The 18,440-nt window shown below is 40.1% G+C and overlaps 1 protein-coding gene across 1 annotated transcript in view; it reads right to left on the reverse strand.

Annotated features, from left to right (window-relative positions):
* The window catches only part of afg1lb (AFG1 like ATPase b), a 44,730-nt gene that overhangs the window by 21,768 nt on the left and 4,522 nt on the right, over positions 1–18,440 (reverse strand). Inside the window, exons 3-7 of the mRNA XM_050058087.1 lie at positions 16,989–17,058; positions 16,782–16,883; positions 16,401–16,528; positions 9,146–9,245; positions 2,714–2,772 (exon numbers count right to left, since the gene is read on the reverse strand). Of these exons, the coding sequence (XP_049914044.1) occupies positions 2,714–2,772; positions 9,146–9,245; positions 16,401–16,528; positions 16,782–16,883; positions 16,989–17,058 (459 nt within the window). The remainder of the gene's footprint in view (positions 1–2,713; positions 2,773–9,145; positions 9,246–16,400; positions 16,529–16,781; positions 16,884–16,988; positions 17,059–18,440) is intronic.

Genomic DNA, 18,440 nt, shown 5'->3' on the forward strand with positions numbered 1-18,440 from the left:
ATTGGCTAATCGCTAGACCCCCGGCATTCATTGGTCTGTCCATCGTTTGGACGAGATAAATCGCAAATTCATTGAAGTATGCCAGACCAGAGATGCAAGCCTACTCAGTTGAGTGGGCGGGGTCTATGGTCTGGAACCAGGCTACAACGTACTCACACTGAAGGTTTTGCTGTAACCGGGAAAAAGGTACATGTAATGGGATCATAGTAAACATACGTGTTATTGTATTTACAGCCTGATCAAATCATAGTACTTTTAACAAGTGCCATTATTTTCCTTAACTCTTTTTATTTGGACTCAGAATCATAAAAATATGAGAAATATATAGGAAAACATAAATGTATAAGAAGATATGAAATATGTGTGTAAAAAATATAAAAAATATTCCTACATGTTTTGTGTCTGTTATGTTTTGATTTGATTTTTGTGATGTTATCTGTCCCCCTTTGTACTTGTATTTTAGTTTTTATTTTGTGGCCCATGTTGACCCAGACTCCCTGGCAGAAGAGATACTGTATCTCAATTCGACCTTTCTGGTTAAATAACAAATATATAAAATAAATAAAATTAAAATAAAAAACAGTGATGGAATTTTTAGGCCAATCAGACTAAAATCAGACTGATATTTAGGAGTACATAACTTCTGATGACATCATTCCAGCTCATGTTATACAACATATAAACTCATATTTTGTCAGTTTTTTTTCTTTTCTTAGTTGAAACATAATATTCTGTATTATTTTTTAACAGATACCTAAATGTGCTCAGATGTGATGCTATGCTAAACCAAATTTAGGGCTGATTATTGTAAACAATTGAATCCGATGGCCCAACCCTGTCTCCTAGAAATTACGTTTTGTATGTTTCAAACGGCTTTCATAATTACGTTGATATGGCAATGTCGTCGCTGCCTCGATTGTGTTCATGAACAACGTCTCTCTCAGGTACCAAAACACGGGGCTGGAAGTGTCCGAATATACGGAACTGCAAGCAGACCTCCACGGGCTGATGATGCAAAGGTAGCCTGGGAGGAGGTCACCACAATTGTAAATCAATGTTGCGTTTCTCTCGTGCGCGTGCGCTCTCTTTCTCTCTTGCAGTCTCACTCTGTTTCTTTTCTTTTGACTTTTCTAAGATGACAGATGCTGAATATATACTCCCTATCTGATGCTGTGGCTGTTTGTGGTTGGCTGAGAGGCATGTGAACTTATTAGTTTGCAGCTGTGTNGCCAAGCTGGATCTGTCGACACCTCCCCCTGCTGCGCCGCCACACCCATCTCAGCGCACCTCGGTCTGCCAAACTACCAAACTGAGCACGCCTCGGGTTGCGCTGCTCGAAACTGCGCGGGGTTCGCCACCCTGTGCCACCCTGTGCTGTGCCGGGAAACTAGAGCCCATTAACTATAATACGTTTTTTATTTTATTTTATTTTTTTACATTTTACCATTATCGTGTACTTTTTTTTTGTTTTTGGAATATTCCAAACCAAGACCAATATATCAAAATAAATTGGTAAGGCTCCAGTCATTGTGCCATGGGTGTAGATTTCAGGGTGGGTGGAGGGACACATCCCCCTCAATATTTAGAACATGAGCATTTACTAACAAGAAATAGCAGAGGACTTTATTTTGACAAAATTAAAGACATTTACACCATAAACTACTGCAGAAACGGCGCAAATTAGTGCATAAAAAAAAAAAATCCCCAGAATGCAGGAAACAAAGTGTTTCATGCTAGAAATTTTCTGACACAGGACCCTCAACTCCCCCTTTTAGGTGTCAATTATCTTTAATAAATAATGAGAATTTAAAAATCATTCATTTAGCCATAAAATTCAAGTAGCACTATGAGTGGCAATTTTCAGTACTTCAGTCACAAGAGAGCGTTTATCTGCTACATTATATGGACTGTGAGTGTAACTCAGTCAGACCTTTGCTGAGAACGTACAGTACTGTATGTATATAAAGTGTATTCATTTGTATGTCTGTAATACACTATATGTTATATTTGTTTTCCCTGCTAAGCGTCTGTCATTTTATTCTTATGAATAGTGAAAGAATAAGCAGCACATTTGTGGCCTTGAGTTGGCTATTGCTTGCCATTAATATTTAGACTAAATACCAATAAAAGGTGCAAGAATGCTGCCCTCCTCTGTTGCAAAATGCATGACAACAAATTATTATGTAATTATTTATGATCATGATCACTCCAAACACATCAATGATCATCTGAGATGCAGGGAGGATAATGGTGCTACCTGCTTAAATTGCAAAGCAGATTTTTCGCTGGAAATGCTAACCACCGCATCGCTCCTCTCCTCTCCATTCCTCTCGCCCACCACTCGCCCCCCTCCCACCCCCCTTTTACTTTTGAAATGCAAGCAGTCTGGGTCAGTCACTCAGCTCGTCCGCCCATCTCTCATTCACATTACCTGCGCTCACTCACGCTCTTTCCATCTCTCCCTACCTTTCTCTCTGTGAGTCTTTCACCGTGCCCTGGTATGATCAAAGACAGCTTTGTGACACTGTGCGAGGCATCCAGGAAGCAGAAAACATCAAACCACTAAAGAGCAACTTGCAAAAAAAAAAAAAAAAAAAGACAGACACAGAGGGACAGAGATGCACATGCAAGTGTGTGTATGTGTGTTTATGTGTGTGTCATAAACAAATGAATTAATTAACAAGACAAGAGAGAGGGATGACTTTGTCTCTACCTTCAGCACGTCGATGAAAGGTAGGAAGGTGTCCCTCTGAAGTCCGTTTTTGTACAGATCTGAAAGAGGAGGGGAGGGCCTGTATTAGAGCTGCTGTTTAGCCTCCTAATAATGTCATTCCCTCGCCGCAGATTGGCAGATAAAGTGGCTATTGATGAACTGAAGGATGGGTGGGGAGGCACGACAAAAGGACTGGGACCAGGAGAGAAAAATGGATTTCTCTACCGGCAGCGGCAGCAACATAAAATTCATTACATTCCCAAACAATGGTGGCGAGAGAAAGGACTGTCGCCTTTTCAGCGCCGGACAATGTCCACAGCAGCTCGCTGAATAGATGTTTCAATTAGCTCGGCTGGAACAAATTACATCTGAAGTAGCATCCCTGATAGACAGATAAAACAGATAGGGATTCACACACAAACACGGACAAAGACACACACCCACAGACACACAGCGAGGCTTAAGCTCTCTCCAGCTGCGAACGTAAACAAGCGGCCGTTGTTGATGTTTGGGCTTACAGTAGGACCTGACATGCTCGCTTGATAAGCCCCATACTGTAATGGACTGAGCTGTCATAAGACACAACTATTGCCAAGGTTAAAGCGATAGTTCAATATTTTGGGATAGTTTTTGTCAGGAGATCAATACCACTCTGATGTGTGCACATTATATATTAGGACAAACAGAAGACAGTTTGCTTAGCTTAGCACAAAGACTAGAAAAAGGTGGAAATAACTAGCCTGGTTCTGTTCAAAGGTTACAAAGCGCCTATAAAGTTCACTAATTTACACGTTAAATCTTGTGTGTTTAATCTGTACACAAGCTCAAGTGTGAAAATGTAACCCAATTGCCAGAAAAAAGTTGGCATTGTACAATTTTGCAAACCACAGATATGTTGAATTTGTACATTATTCAGTAGTCGAGTTAATACGTCTTTATGTCATTATGGAAGGTGCACTGATTTTAATTTATTATTACAAACTTATCTGTTTCATTATTATGTTATTTACGGTCTTATTTTGCTGTTTGTTGTGATGTATTAGTTACCTATGAGATTTCTTTTTTTGTGTGTGTGTACTTGAACGCCCCACTGACGAGCCCCTGTAGACTTCACCCACGTGCCCCAGCTCTGGACTCGTGGTAGGTTGACTTCGGCTAAGCAACGCCAAAAATACTCTACTTTTTATGGTTAAAAGTGTATTTCGTTTGCCATAACTGTGCCATAAAAGTTCCTGAAAACACTAATTAATATTTTGTGATGATGTTGGGTGGTTGGAGATGTATTTGGAGCAAGTAGCTGTGACTGTAACTTTGTTCGCTTGTTAGCCGTTAGCTGCGGCTAATCCAGGTGGTGTGGCTAATTGGTTTGCAGCAATCATTAAGTGTTTTGTTTCAGTGCATGCTGAGCTACATTGTTAATTGAGAGCTGGCTGTGGAGGCTGATTTTCTTGTTTTGTATTGACCAGTGCTGAAATAAACGTGGGTCCAAGCAATGAAACTACATTTCTCACAATGCTGTAGTTAATGTGTTTAAGCAGAAAAAAACCCACTTGCCTATGACTAGCAGATTATCATGCTTTGGTTTGAAATACCAACATTTGGCACCATTAAAGCTGCAGGGAAAGTGGCAACCAGAAACTAAAACACACCCTTGTTCGGTGGCACAAAAGCCACTGTAAAAGCGACGACTGATTTCTAAAAAACACCCATGTTCTGCAGCACTAAATCCACAGGAAAAGCAGTTATGGGACGCTAGAAACAACAATCACGATTGGCAGAACAAAAGCGGCTGAAAACGTGGCCACTGGTCACAAAAGTGGTCTGCAAACCTACAATGCCAACATTTGCTTCTAGCAACCAGGAAACACGACCAGTTGTGGTTTTACAGGAGGTTGTGGCCCGGACTGTTTCCTGACCATGCGTAGTGAATTCCTAAAAATAGTCTGCCATACTGTAAAACCAAAATGGGTCCTTTTTAGACTTCAATTTTTGTACAGATCGAACAAACAAGTTATAATGTGTTATTTCTAGGATGGTATTTCTAGGAAGATTTTACCTTTGGATAGAGCCAGGCTAGCTCTTTCCCCGTTTCCAGTCTTTGTGCTGAGCTAAGTTGAACCAGCTGATAATGGCAGTTTCATATTTACTGTATAGGCAGTGGTATCGATCTTCTCACCAAACTCTTAGCTAGAAAGCCAATTCCCAAAATGCCAAACAACAAACTGTTTCTTAAAGTCAGCAAAGGGTATCACAGGAGCGTTAAGTGCTAAATCACATCAGGAGCCACCTGTTTTTCATTTTGTAAGCCCATTTCCAATATCATTGTACTGTTGATTGCTTTAGATTAGGGATGTTCCTGGCGACTAATTTTCCTGTTGACAAAACGAAAATTTTAATTAATTTAATTTAATTTTAAGACTAGTGGACTAGTCTAAAAAAGGGAAAACAGTCAAAATTTAGCACAATTTATTGTTAAGTATTTGAAACATTGTCCCAAAAATATTGTTTGCATTAAGAGCCCTTTGAAGCCTTTAATCATAATCTTCAACAACCATATCGGATTTTAAATGCAGCTGAAGTGCGAAACACTTTGTGCCGCGCGGTATGAATGTGAACATGACGGCAATTCAGTTAAAAAATTAACCACTAAAATAACATCTAAAATAAATAAATTGCCTCTGAAATGTGCCACACATTGAACCTTGCAGATTATCCGGCAGAAATGACAGCAATTCACTTTAAAGTTAATAAAACAACATCTAAATTATAACCAAATTTCAGCTGAAATGAGAGGCATTTAGCGCCGTGCAGTATGAATGTTACCCCTGCACATTATCTCACAACAACTCACTGAAAGTTAACAAATAATGTAACATCTCAAAAAAGATAAATTGCTGCTGAAGTCATTTTCTAGATCAAAGCACTGCCAAACAGCGCTAGTTTTGCGAGAGGACATCGCTCTTGTTTCCCACCGTGTTGTTTTAAAACTCCAGTCTACTCGTGCATTACTGCTGGGAGGGGGACTGCTGTCTGATGGCTCTGTAGCCCCCATTAGTGGCAGGCGGCTGCATGACAGTTAAGCGGTCTTGTACACGAATTAAACACAAATTGGTTTAACCGATATTTCTGATGCCGACTAGCGAGGGGGTGGACATTTAATCGTTTAGATGACTAATCGCGTACATCCCTACTTCAGATAGATGTGACAACGCCCCTGACAACGAAACTTATTACTGGTATAATTATTACAACCTTATCACCATGTAGAGAGAAGCGTGCATCTACCCACGGACAATAGGCTCGTCCTCCTCGGCTGAGCTGTAACGTTAGCTAGCTCAGTGGTGCTAGGTGAGCTAGCAGTAGATGTACGTTTTTTTTCTGCAGAGTGATAATGTTGGTGGGTATAGTTCAGTGGGAAGAAATAGTTTTTACATGAAGCTGCTCACAACGAGGTCTGTAGATTATGTTGAGTAACTGCATCATGAGTCTTGGCATTTTGAGCACCACAAGCTGAGTGCCATCTAGTTTCATTATATTAAAGAGAAGGCAGACATCTCTACAACCCACACCAAAACTATCTAGATTGATAAATAGCACTAGCCTACAGGTAAGAGGGAAAATATGTATTTTTGATTCTGGGGTGAACCGTCCCTGTAAACTGCACTGAGGTTGTTCCACTCAAAAAAAGACTCCATTTATCCCAAAATCCTCCTCAATCTAATTAAACAGCAAAACGCTACTTAAGCCGTTCTAGCAAAAAACCTATCTTTAAATTCCCCCTCCAAACACATCAACGGCTGTTTGATAACAGCATCTCCACTTCAATAAAGATGGAAAATGTATGCCTTTCATGTCCAGTTGTCTCTTATGGCTTTCAGTGTTCCATTACCATGTAATTAATACCAAGTAGGCTCTCTATCAAGTTTGCATGGTTTGGTGCTTTGTTCTTAATAGCTAGTAAATATCAGAGACGCACGTCTTTGTCTAAGAGAACCATCTTTCTGCCATCCACTTCCTACCCACTCGAGACTTTGAGGCTTCAACGTCTTCCCCGAGAAAGAAAAGCCGTCAGATAGCACATCATGCATTTACCTTGATCACTGCCTTGCTCATTCTTTCTCCCGCCTTGCCCCACTGGCAGTAAATGCAACATCAAAGCCTGTTTAAAGGTTGTGTCATGTCTCTAAAAGTGAGAGCTGTATCAAATGTTGCTCCTTTTTTTCCCTCTTTGCTGTTAACAGGAAATAGCTGGCATGGTAAATTGATTCTTGAAAGTATTAAGTGAAATTTAAGTGTATAATGTAGATGTATGTAAAGTAGCTGTGAAATGTGTGGGTTCAAGAGGAGGAGAAGCAAACATTGACGTTCCAGGAATATTACTTGTTATTACAGCTGCAGGCAGATAGTGCACTGGTGTAGTTGAGAGGAGCTTCAGGGCTGCAGCATTGTTTGACTGTATTTTACTGTTAGCCTTTTGCCTTCGCAGTCCTTCTGAGCTGAGCTTTCCATAGACGACAGAATTCCTTTCATTCTTGCACGCGTGCAGTGAGTGGTAAAAGCTGACAATTCCACACAGTTAGCAGCATCAACATTTAACATGTCTAGAAACTCTTACAACACACCATGTTATAATCCCCAGACACCTTTGAAATGACTATAATTTATAAGTCACATAATCGTCTGATGTTCTGTAAAATCAAGAAAACTGGAAACAACTTTAGATGGTGCAAGGCGCTTAGCTTTGTCATGTTCAGTACAACTGAGTGAGAATGTGGGTATGTAAGATACAACCAGGCACTCCAGTAACCCTTTTGTTTTCATCCATGTACTGTAATAATTTGTCAATTTACCAACGGGTTATGTACCGCTGTATGCAATAAAATGGTGACTTATTGTTAAGGCTAGCACAATATATTTTTACTACACGATTATCATGGCCAAAAGAGTTCACAATAGCATTATAACGAAGTCTATAAAAAATTTAAAAGATCAAAAAATATTCTAACAATGCTATCACTCAAATTCATCTTTCGGGTCGGGAGCTGGAGAGAACGTCTGTAACCATAACTGTACAAAATCATACAAAAAACACTTAGTGAAAAGGCGACCAGATGAACGTAAAGAATTAGAAATTATTTAAGAGGCGCTGGATTATTTACACGATATTATCGTGTATTTTTAACGTGAGTCAGCAAGTTACCTTTTTTTTTTGTGCGTGTGTTTGTATTTTGTCTTTGTTGCTATTTCGCCTCGTTTGCCTGTTTTGGTTTGGTTTTTTGTTAATTGCTAAATAAGATGTGCTGTTAAAAGGGTAGGTGCTATAAGCTGTAGCTTTAGCCTACACCTTTTTCGGATTGCACAAGTGTCTAAGTTATGCTAAATGACTTTATTGTAATCTTTTGCACTGTACTATTTAAGTATCTGCCATTTTCTGTGAGGGGCTGTAACTTAATGTACATTAATTTTTAGATTAATACATGATGTTCTTATTGCTATCTGCAGACTGAAATAAATTACAAAAAATCAAAAATTCAATTTAGTTATCAATAGAGTAAAGTCAGTGTTAGAAGCCTTCATTTCTAAGTAACGTATTTGGAAGCTATTTTTTTCAATAATGGGGATGATATTGTTCCAAACTACCTTATTTGTTTGTATGAGCCACAGCAAGAAAAATATTTTTAAAATCTATGCGTGATGTAACGCCTTAAAATGCTATACAATCATGTAAAATTATTTTATGTTCCTGTAATACTAGTAGAATCTTATATTTGTTGTTGCCTCTATTAAGGGAGCACTTCACCCACAAAATGACCATTTGTGTATCACATACTCACCCTTTGTTATGTGAATTTGGAAAGAAAACTTCTCGCATGCCTCAACGGCAATCAAAGAATCCAAAAATGAGGGTAAATAGTTATGTTTCAAACAATTCCATAGTTCAAATACATGCCTGTACCCATTATACTGCATGAGCTGTGTGAGAGTTTGTAAACACACGTTTTGATGTAGGTTTGTTGTTGTTAAACGCGGCTCCTAATGAATTCAATTCATGAGGAATTTTCGCTTTTTTTTTTTTTAAATTCTTCATTCACTGTGGAGGCCTGCAAGAAAAACAAAGTTTTCTTCCCAAATTCAAGGTAACATGGGTTGAGGAATTGATATACAAAAGGTCATTTTTTTTAAAGTATTCCTTTAATGTTATGGTAGTTAAAATGCTTCTGTTACTAAGATACTCCTTTACTTTTTGACTTAGTGCATAGCGGCAAAATCTGAGAAAAAAAAGTGCTACTACAGTGTTACTCTGATGGCTGCAGTCTAACAATAAACCATCCTACGCTTTTACTCAACTGTGTGTTAAGTAACAACAATTTCATTAATAAACAATAGCTAGAAAAGTACAACATGTATGTACTCAGACTACAGTCATCGTACCATCAGGGGCTCTGTTGGAGGTGGCCACCACCACCACTCCAGTCTTGAACAGCGTCTCGAACAGCTGCTTCAGGATCATGGCGTCAGCAATGTCTGTCACCTAAAAGAACAGAACCAGAGAAGAAGAGAGACACATTCACGTACTGTATAATTGGCCTTTTCTTGCCACGGTGCATGTGTGTGCATCTGAGGTCAAACCACGCCATCAACACTCCATGTTGATTAGTGTCATTCAGGTGTGCTCATTCAGTCCTTTGTGTCTGGTCATGGCCATTCACGCTGGCACGTATCCACGCACGCATACGCATACACACACCTAAACCACTCGATCTGACTGCAAATGGTCACGAAGCGGCTTTCTGCTGAGGACAAGTAGCTGAGGCAAGGCGGCGCCCCGAGCTAATCAGCTGAGGCGACGTGAGAATGACTGAGCGCAGGCGGGAAAACAAGAGGACGAAAAGACAGTGAAAATGGAGCAATGTGAATCCAGACTGGGGTCACAATGGCAGACAAAGCCTCTCTCCGTCATGGTCACGTAAAGGCATATAAAGGTGTGTGTTGTATGAACTAGACAAGGCTAATAACTACATATATCCAATTCAGCTGTCCGCTGCCTTTTTCATCTTCATCATTTCCATGAATCCACAATAAACAAAGGTCGATGACAACACTGAAGCAAGGACGTTTATGAGTCGCTGGCCGTTAAATGAAGAGCTCTGACCTTTCTATTAGTAATCCAGTGCTCTCACTTTTGTTCTTATCCTCTCATCTGTCTCTCTCTTTCACCTCTGTTGTTCTTTTGCACAGTAGTCAAAGCAGCACTTACATGAGGCCTGATTAAACATGAGCACTGACTAACAGGAGATGGGCATATTGTAAAAGAAATGGAATTATTTCAGGCTTCTGTTTTTGCTTAAAGTCGCCAGTCTCATGCCAACTGTCATTTATATTGAATACATAAATAATTCTTCCAATATTACAGACAAATCAACTTAACTGTGATGATCTCTTGCAAAATTATTTGCAAATTTGCAATTTGGTGGATAAACATTTCAGACTACATCATTCACATTTTAAATGTACTTGACTGCTGGAAAGATAGTCTTTTCATAAAACTAAGATGTCCATGCAGCAGAAAGAAATCCCTGAATTTTTGAGATTGGTGCTACATGATCAGAGAACAAAGAGAAAATAGGAGAGTGGCATTTGCTTTTTCTCAAGAGGTAGAAAACCTACAACTACCAGAATGCACTGCGCCACACAGGACCAATAAATGCTCCTGCTGGTGGGTGACTAAATGCGACCCTGTCTATTTTGATACAGGAAACAATATGGCAGCCAGTTGGTGACAGATGATCTCAAATTACAGTTAAACTGTAAACTAAAATGTGTTTCTGAAAACATTTGAGCCAAGAAATAGGCAATGCAGTAACAGAATCTTGGTTCGTATTTGATCAGCATGTCTTAGTTGTACAGATTTATCTCAGTTTTTTCAGCTTAGTGTTTTAACAATACAGGAAACAATATGGCACCCACTTCCTGTTCACAAATTATTTTATTACAGCCAAAAGTTTCACTGAAGTATGATTCTGAAAACATTTTAGGAGAGAAATAGGCAATTCAGTAACAGAATCTCAGTTTATATTTGATCAGCACTGCCTAGTTTTACAGTTTGATTAATCTTTGGTCTGATTTTGAGAGAGAAAGGGGCTTCTAACTCTCGAGCCGCTTCTTTACTCTTTGTGTGGCATATGACAATGTCAAAGTACAATCTGTAGCCCCCAGGGGTTTGGAGCCAGTGTTACTAGTGGCCAAACGGTGTTTCCCTTAGATTTACATGGTGTAAGACAGTTGTTCCCAACTGGTGGGTCATGGTCCAAAAGTGGGCCACAGGTCCACTCTGAATGTACCACAAGGGACTCGTACAGTGAATTTGTGACACAGAGCTTTTAAATTGAAGTGTCGTTTCCTGCTGTAGAGTGAGCGAGTAACGGACAGCTACTTAACAGAGACAGCAAACTAGCTTGATGAAATGTCCAAACGCAAGTATGACACTCAATGTATTAAACTGTGTGGACCTTGAACTAATGACTAAGGAGAAATCTGGGCCCTGTGGCTGGACCAGTTGGGAACCACTAGTGTAAGAAACATCTGTAAATCAGTGGATGAATTTTTAAAGGACTTGTTTTATTATCAGAATTTGATCAACTCAATAACATTATGACAGTCTAGAAGAGCCACACGACTGAATCATTTTATCCCCTTTCAAGTTAGTGGAGCACTAAACCAGAGGTAGCCGGTTCAGCTGTGGAAGTCTCTAGTGCTGCCGCTTTATGGGCCACACAGTGCGGAAGCAGTGTGGATCTTTCAGGGAATTTTATACATGGCAGTTGAATTTTTTTGACTTCATGCACCACTGAGTAACTTTCATGGGAATGAACGGGGCCTTGCCTCCAGCGCTGTATCCAGTTCTCTTCATATAACCATGGCAATAGCTCTTGAGGCAGCGAACATCTCTCGGTAATGGCGGTACAAAGACATCACTTTCCTGTAATGCAGCCTTTAAAACCAGGAGAAGACAACATTTACGATTTTGTGATATCCAAAATCTAAGACGTTATTTAGTCTCATATCATGACATTGATGTAATATCGATGTATCGCTAAACCCTGCTAAGACGTCTTGAATAAAAGACTTCTGTCCCGCCCTCTCCTCTCACTCCCTCTTACCTACTTTCCTGTATATAACAGGCACTTCTGATGGCCATACCCACAGCATATGCCTCCTTTCATACTCTGGAGAGTCTTCTGCTTTTGCATATTAGCCCCACTGCCCTTGCCAATACTTGATTAACATTTGTGTTAAAGCCTTGATTTCGCTAAGGAGAGGTGGCTAGGGGCATCAAATTAGTGTGTGTGTGAGTGATTGTGTGTGCGCGTAATGAGAATCAACAGAAAGCCAAGGCTCTGTGTCTCTCTGAAGGGGCCCCCATTTCCTCCGACCGCAGGATTTTATTTTCATTTCAAAAGAATCATTTAAAAATGACCTTTTATACAACCTGGATTTGTTTATTCATGTGCCCTCAACATGGGCATAGTATGAGGGGCAATATTGATTGCTGAATGAGTAGGGGGAGAGGGAAGAGAGAATGGGTACCCACAGAATGAGAAAGGTGGAGGGGACTGATGTAGCACTTGTGGAACACAAAAATAATGGTGCAATCTCCGTCAGCCAATGCCGATATTCAAATGAGCATCCAATTACTCAAGCGGCTGTCAGTTTACAGCGAGGCACACGGGTGCCAAATTAAACCTCTTTTGATGTTACACCTCTTTATGTACACAACCTATGAGCAATTTCACAGAGGCTGCACAGTGACTGAGGCCCTGAGACAATGACGCTCAAGCGTTTTCTTCTCACTCTTCTTCTTCCCTCCTCGCTCTCTTCCCATCTTTCCATCTCGGACCTCTCAATGGCGAGTATTCATTAGGGGAGCCGGGTGGGGGCCGTAAAAGGAGGGAGGGGGGCTACAAATTACTGATAATGGCACGGCGCTAATGAAGAGAATGGAGAAATGTCATTAGCATTTAAGAGGATAAGATCCATCTGACCCGCCGCCGCCAGTCGCTTTCTAGCTCCACTCACTTAAGGAAGCAGGAGAGTGCGACTGATACCCAGAGCCTCATTTGCATGGCTGAGTGGAGGAGGATGCTGATTGGTATAGACCCCCACCACCACCCTCACCCCCAGCTCCCCCCAACCTTGCAACCTCTTGTTTATGCATCACAAACAACGTGCACATGTCTGCTTGTTTCCCCTCCATTCACCGGTAGCAACAGTCGACAAGCGAAAACAGCAAAGCTGGCGACAGCAAACAAAACAAATCAATGAGAATGCACAAACAGCGCCGCAGTTTAAAATGTGAAAGACGGGGGGATGAAAGGAGCAGCTCTTGATCCTCGCAGATGCATAGAGAGTGATTAGAGAGAGCAAGCGCACCTTCTGTGACCTTTGACCCGCTGGCATTAACTGTAATGATATCAGTAAGAGATGTGTTTGGCTGGCTAATGATAAAGACAGAAGCACACGTCTTTCTCTCCTCACTGAATGACTAACTACCTTACAGAGAATACAGAGAGCTTCAGTAGTGGCTCTCTCCTCTGACACCAAAGGGTAAAATAATGAGAAGTTCTGCAGCACTAATGGCTGAAGGTGCATTTTAGTTGTGTAAATCCAGTGTTCAGAAACTAAGGGTGACTTGGTTGTAAAGGTTTGGGAGCAAACGAGCTGTGTGAGAGTATAAACAAGCAACAGGAGCAGATCACTAACTCAACATGTGAGATTACACAATTTTACTCCTACTGTATCAGTAAATGACTACTTTACAACAGACTAAGGAGAGAGGATGTTTCATTGCTTCGTTTTACAGTTGTGTCATATTCAAAAAGGCCACTAGGTGTCCCCAGTCCTGTTTTAGTGAGGGTGTAATGATCAGCAGCATTCAGCTGTCCAGACAGAAAGTCACAGGCCAAATGGACAGTGTATGTCTCAACTGTTGGAACTGACTGTGTAAATAAGCTTTAGAGGCACACTGCAGTGTAACTATTAGTCCTCCATCATCTATGTATTCATATTTTGATCCAAAATTTTACTTTAAAGTATGTATCCATTTATATACTTATCTATTTTACTTAAGATAAGATAGACTTTATTGTCCAAAAGGAAATTCGTCTTGGATACATGCGGTACCTGCCATTAACAGATACAAAACTGTTATACATACAGTTCCTACATATATACAGTCCTTACACAGAGCTGTCCCATACACACTCAGTACCCACAAAAGAAACAAAACACTAAAATATCACTTTGTTTCCTTCTTCAATAGAGATTTTACTGTACATGCTTACAATAAGCATCATGTCCTGTGGCTTTCTACTGACGCTGGCTTTGTGTGAGGTTTTATTCTCTAACATATCTGCTGTTGGTTTTACATTTCCACTGAATATGAAATAATCCCATAGCCACACATATTAAAAATAATGTATACAGCACGTGTCAAGATAGTGTACAAATCAGCTTGACTGTGGGTCAGATTGACTTTTGTATAAAGATGTGTTGCATCAGCGCTTTTGGGGAGTCAGTAGTTACATGTGATGTGATTAAATTACAAAATAAATGTAACTGTAATCCATTGTACAAAGAAAATATTTAATTAATTTACAGTTCCTTATCAAAATGTTGGTCATTACAAAGGGATTACATCCAAATATATTATTTTCGGTAAAAAGCTTATATGTAAAATGTAACATTCAATATTATTCATTACATTGAGGAACTTTTAATAAAAGTTTGACAGTGTTGAGTGCTATTATGAGGTTCATACTGCCTGGTTTAAACTTGTGTTCTTAGGGCTTTTCAGCTTTATTGCCCAGTTTAAAAAATGTTTTTAAAATGTGAGAAAAGTAATCAGAAATCATCAAATGTTATATTTTACATTACTTTGATGAAGTCATAAAAAGACACTTATATCACTTATTACATCTTTAACAGGGTAACTAGTAATCTGTAATCTATTACATTTAAAACATAACCTTCCCAACACTGTTTTAGCAGGAACAATATCTGATATGTTAAGTCTTAAATAAGAACATTGTTAAGCATCCTGATTATCTTGGATTTTATTTCTCTTTGCAAATTTGTTTCAACCCCACAGATTCAGATTTAGAGAACTTTTTGTCCTTGAGCATAAAATGGAAATTTGTCTTTGGCACTGGCATATATGACAGCGCACACAACACACAACAGTTATTTATCTTGCAGTCTTAAACCAAGTGGCAGCAATAAAAGTGATGAGCAGACTGTTCTTTCACTTTAAAATGCCTTAAGATTCACAAATACCTCAAAAGACGCCTTAACTAAGTCTTTGTCAAAATTTATCATTCAACCCTTCCAGCCAGCAGGTATCTTCTTACAGTAACATTCCTCAGCATCAGCATGTCATTGTTATATAGAGCTGTACTAGCAGTCAGTGGTGGATAGTGACTAACTACATTTGTGCAAGTGCTGTACTTAAGTGCAATTTTGAGGTACTTTGTACTTTACTAGAGTATTTCCATTTTCTGCTACTTAATACTTCTATTCAACTACATCTCAGAGGTAAGTATTGTACTAACACGAACACTAAGGACACTGTCAGCAATATTCACCTACATCAGGTGCACTGTTATTTCGTATGATGCACATTACTACTTTTCAACATCATGTGCAATATTTTTCTTTAATATCATGTTCACCTGTCAATGTAGTGCAATATCATTTTGTCAGTCATGTGCAATACTACTTCTCACTGTTATATCTTGTTCAATATGACACTGATTAGCAGGCGCAGTCTGTTTTTTCCACCATTTCAGTTCATTGTAGTAACTCTTGTACTGATCGAACTCCTACTGTTACTCTATTAGGCACTGGTTTTTGATTTTGCTCCTTGAAAACACTTCTGTCTTGTACATATTTAATACTTTATTGTTCTAAAACTGGGCCCAGTGAGTGACCCTGACCCGGGGAACCCACTGGTTGTCTGGTTGTGAATCATTAAAGTTGTGGTTACTGTACTTATTGTTACTGTAATCTGAAGCATTCTCTGGCACAAGAATTTCCTTTGCGATAAATGAAGTTGTATTGAAATGAATTGAACTTTTTATACTCCACTACATATATTTGATAACTTAAATTATTAGTTACTTTGCAGATTTAGATTATCAATACAAAATATAACTAAACTAATAAATTATGATATATGATTATAGGTGAAGATACCCAGCTGTGTATAAGGCAAATAAGATGAGCTCCACCTTCACCAGCTGCTGCATAAAGGTAATTAACATATGAATGCATCACTAATTATGATTCAGTGATATAATAGATATTACTCTGTATCAGTACTTTTTTTTTTTTTTTTACTTAAGTACAATTTTGAATGCAGGAATTTTGCTTGTAATCGAGTATTTTAACACCGTAGTATTGCTACTTTTACTCAAGTAAAAGATCTGAACACTTTTTCCACCACTGCGGACAGTATATTTATCAGCATCACTTATTACTTAGCACTAGTGTCAGAGTAGTGCTGTTTAAAGCAGATGTATGCAGTTGATATGTGGTTTGCTACTTGTAGCTTATGTTCAAGCAGGTTTTAACACACACACACACACACACACACACACACACACAGAGCGCCTCTAACAAACTCGCTCACCTGAAACTCGTCAAAACACAAGAGGCAGGTTTCATTGCTGATCTCCATGGCAACCGGCGATATGGGGTCATAGGTGAACATTTTCCCTAGCCTTCGTTTTGGCAGGCTTTGTTTCCTCCGATGGATCCCTTTAAGCAGTACACAAACGTCAGGCACGTCTTAAAGCACACCTGCATCGCCAACCCAAACCCGGCGACAATGCTGAATAAAGCGGTAATTTCACCTGTATGCATAATGGTAGACAATTAGCAGCAGGGCTTCAGGACAAACACAGGGATAAATATAGGATCGCAGGCGCTTGAGGAGTCAGAAGAACTTTGATAAAGTCAAGCAAGCAAACCTGCGGTGGTTAGTGCGGTGGAGTGGGAGGATAATACTAACTTTTGTGGATGTCCAACATGAAGCCGTTGAAGTGGACTCTCTTTTTATGAGTGTTTTCCACCCGGGAGTAAAACATATCCATGAGCATGGTCTTCCCTGTGCCTGAGAGGGATTAAAGAAAAGCAATTACTCTAAACCTCAGCATGATCTTGGATGTTTTGTAAAGATTTACTGCCATAGTGATATTTATTACATATTTCATCTTACCAACATCTCCATAGATATAGAAGCCTTTGGGTGGGGGTGGAGGCGGAGGTGGTGGTGGAGCTGGTTCCTCCTTTGGTGCAAAGAGGAAAAATTAGGAAATGACTGAAGTGTGTTTGTTTTTCATCAAATCTTTTAGCAGCTGCTTGTCATCATGAACAATAACACACAGCAGTTACCCATAAATCTGTGGTCACTCAAAATAAATGCATAAATGAATTCCCCTATTAAAAGGCACAAACACTACTACGGGTGACCTACATAAACTTCGTTATATTCATTACCATATAAGACTAAATCATGGTGTAATAAACAAAGTATGCTGAGGCATTAAGCCACCACTACAGTGTGAGGTTTCACATTCTCCAGACTAGCCCACTGCAGGGGAGGAAGACAAAGGGGATCTAATCAACAAGACAAGCCAGGGTTCCCACGAAAGAAAAGCATCATCAGAGGAACAATGGGGGGATTTGTCAGACAAAACGGAGAGGACTGGATGAGGCTCCATACGAGATGGAGTGGACTTGTCTGTGCAGCCTGTTTAGCGCTGCTAATTGTGATACGGTACTGTTGCATTGAGGTGCTGCTGGAAGTCATTGTGCTGCCTGCCTCCTATCATCAAAAGGTCTTTGCTTCAAAAAAACGTCCTCTGTGTGACCAAGCTGAGAATATTGAGTAAAGCCAAATATCTCTAAAGAGGGCCCAAGCCATGCGAACACATGTGTCATCAGTGTAATCATGACATGTAATGATAACTTGGAGCATATCAGAGATGTTTTATACAGGGGTTAACAGCAGTGTGGTTGAGGATCGTCTGTCTCTGTAACCGGGCAACGCCAAAAAGCTTTGGAATTAACTAAGCACCAAATAGAAACATTTGTCCCCTGAAAATTTAATTTAGCAACTATTTCATGGGGACGGTACTCAGTGTCCACTGCACTTGGTGTCCACTGCACAAGGAGCACTTGACTCTGGTAAATGCAGACAATGGCCAATTGAAAACTAAATGAAAAAACAAACTTGTTACCCATCCTCTCTCTCTCTCTCTGCCCACTCCCCGCTCCTCCCCTCCACCCCCCCTCTCCATCCCCTCCGCCTGTCCTGTGCTGGAGTGAAATACTGGAAGAGCAACAAGCCTTTCCTGTCTGCTCTGGCATAACAGTGTGTGACTTCTCCCTGACTTCCCAAGCTGCCCTCTGGCATGGTGGGGTAATTGTCAGCGGTGGCTGGAAGCCATTCTGCCACGGCAGAGTGGAGAAGGACAAGGCTGTTCCTCAGCCACTCTGTCTAGCTGAGCTCTGTGGCCTTGTCTCACCTCCTAGAGGAGGATATAGACTGGCACATGGGTGGAAAGTTCACATGCAGGACATGGTCACTTTGGCTTTGAGATGACTTCGAGAAAACTGCGTTTTAACGTGTTCATGTTTAGAGATGTCACGTCTCTCACTAAGAAAG

Source organism: Epinephelus moara, chromosome 12 (assembly GCF_006386435.1).
Source record: "Epinephelus moara isolate mb chromosome 12, YSFRI_EMoa_1.0, whole genome shotgun sequence".
NCBI classification, from domain to species: domain Eukaryota; kingdom Metazoa; phylum Chordata; class Actinopteri; order Perciformes; family Serranidae; genus Epinephelus; species Epinephelus moara.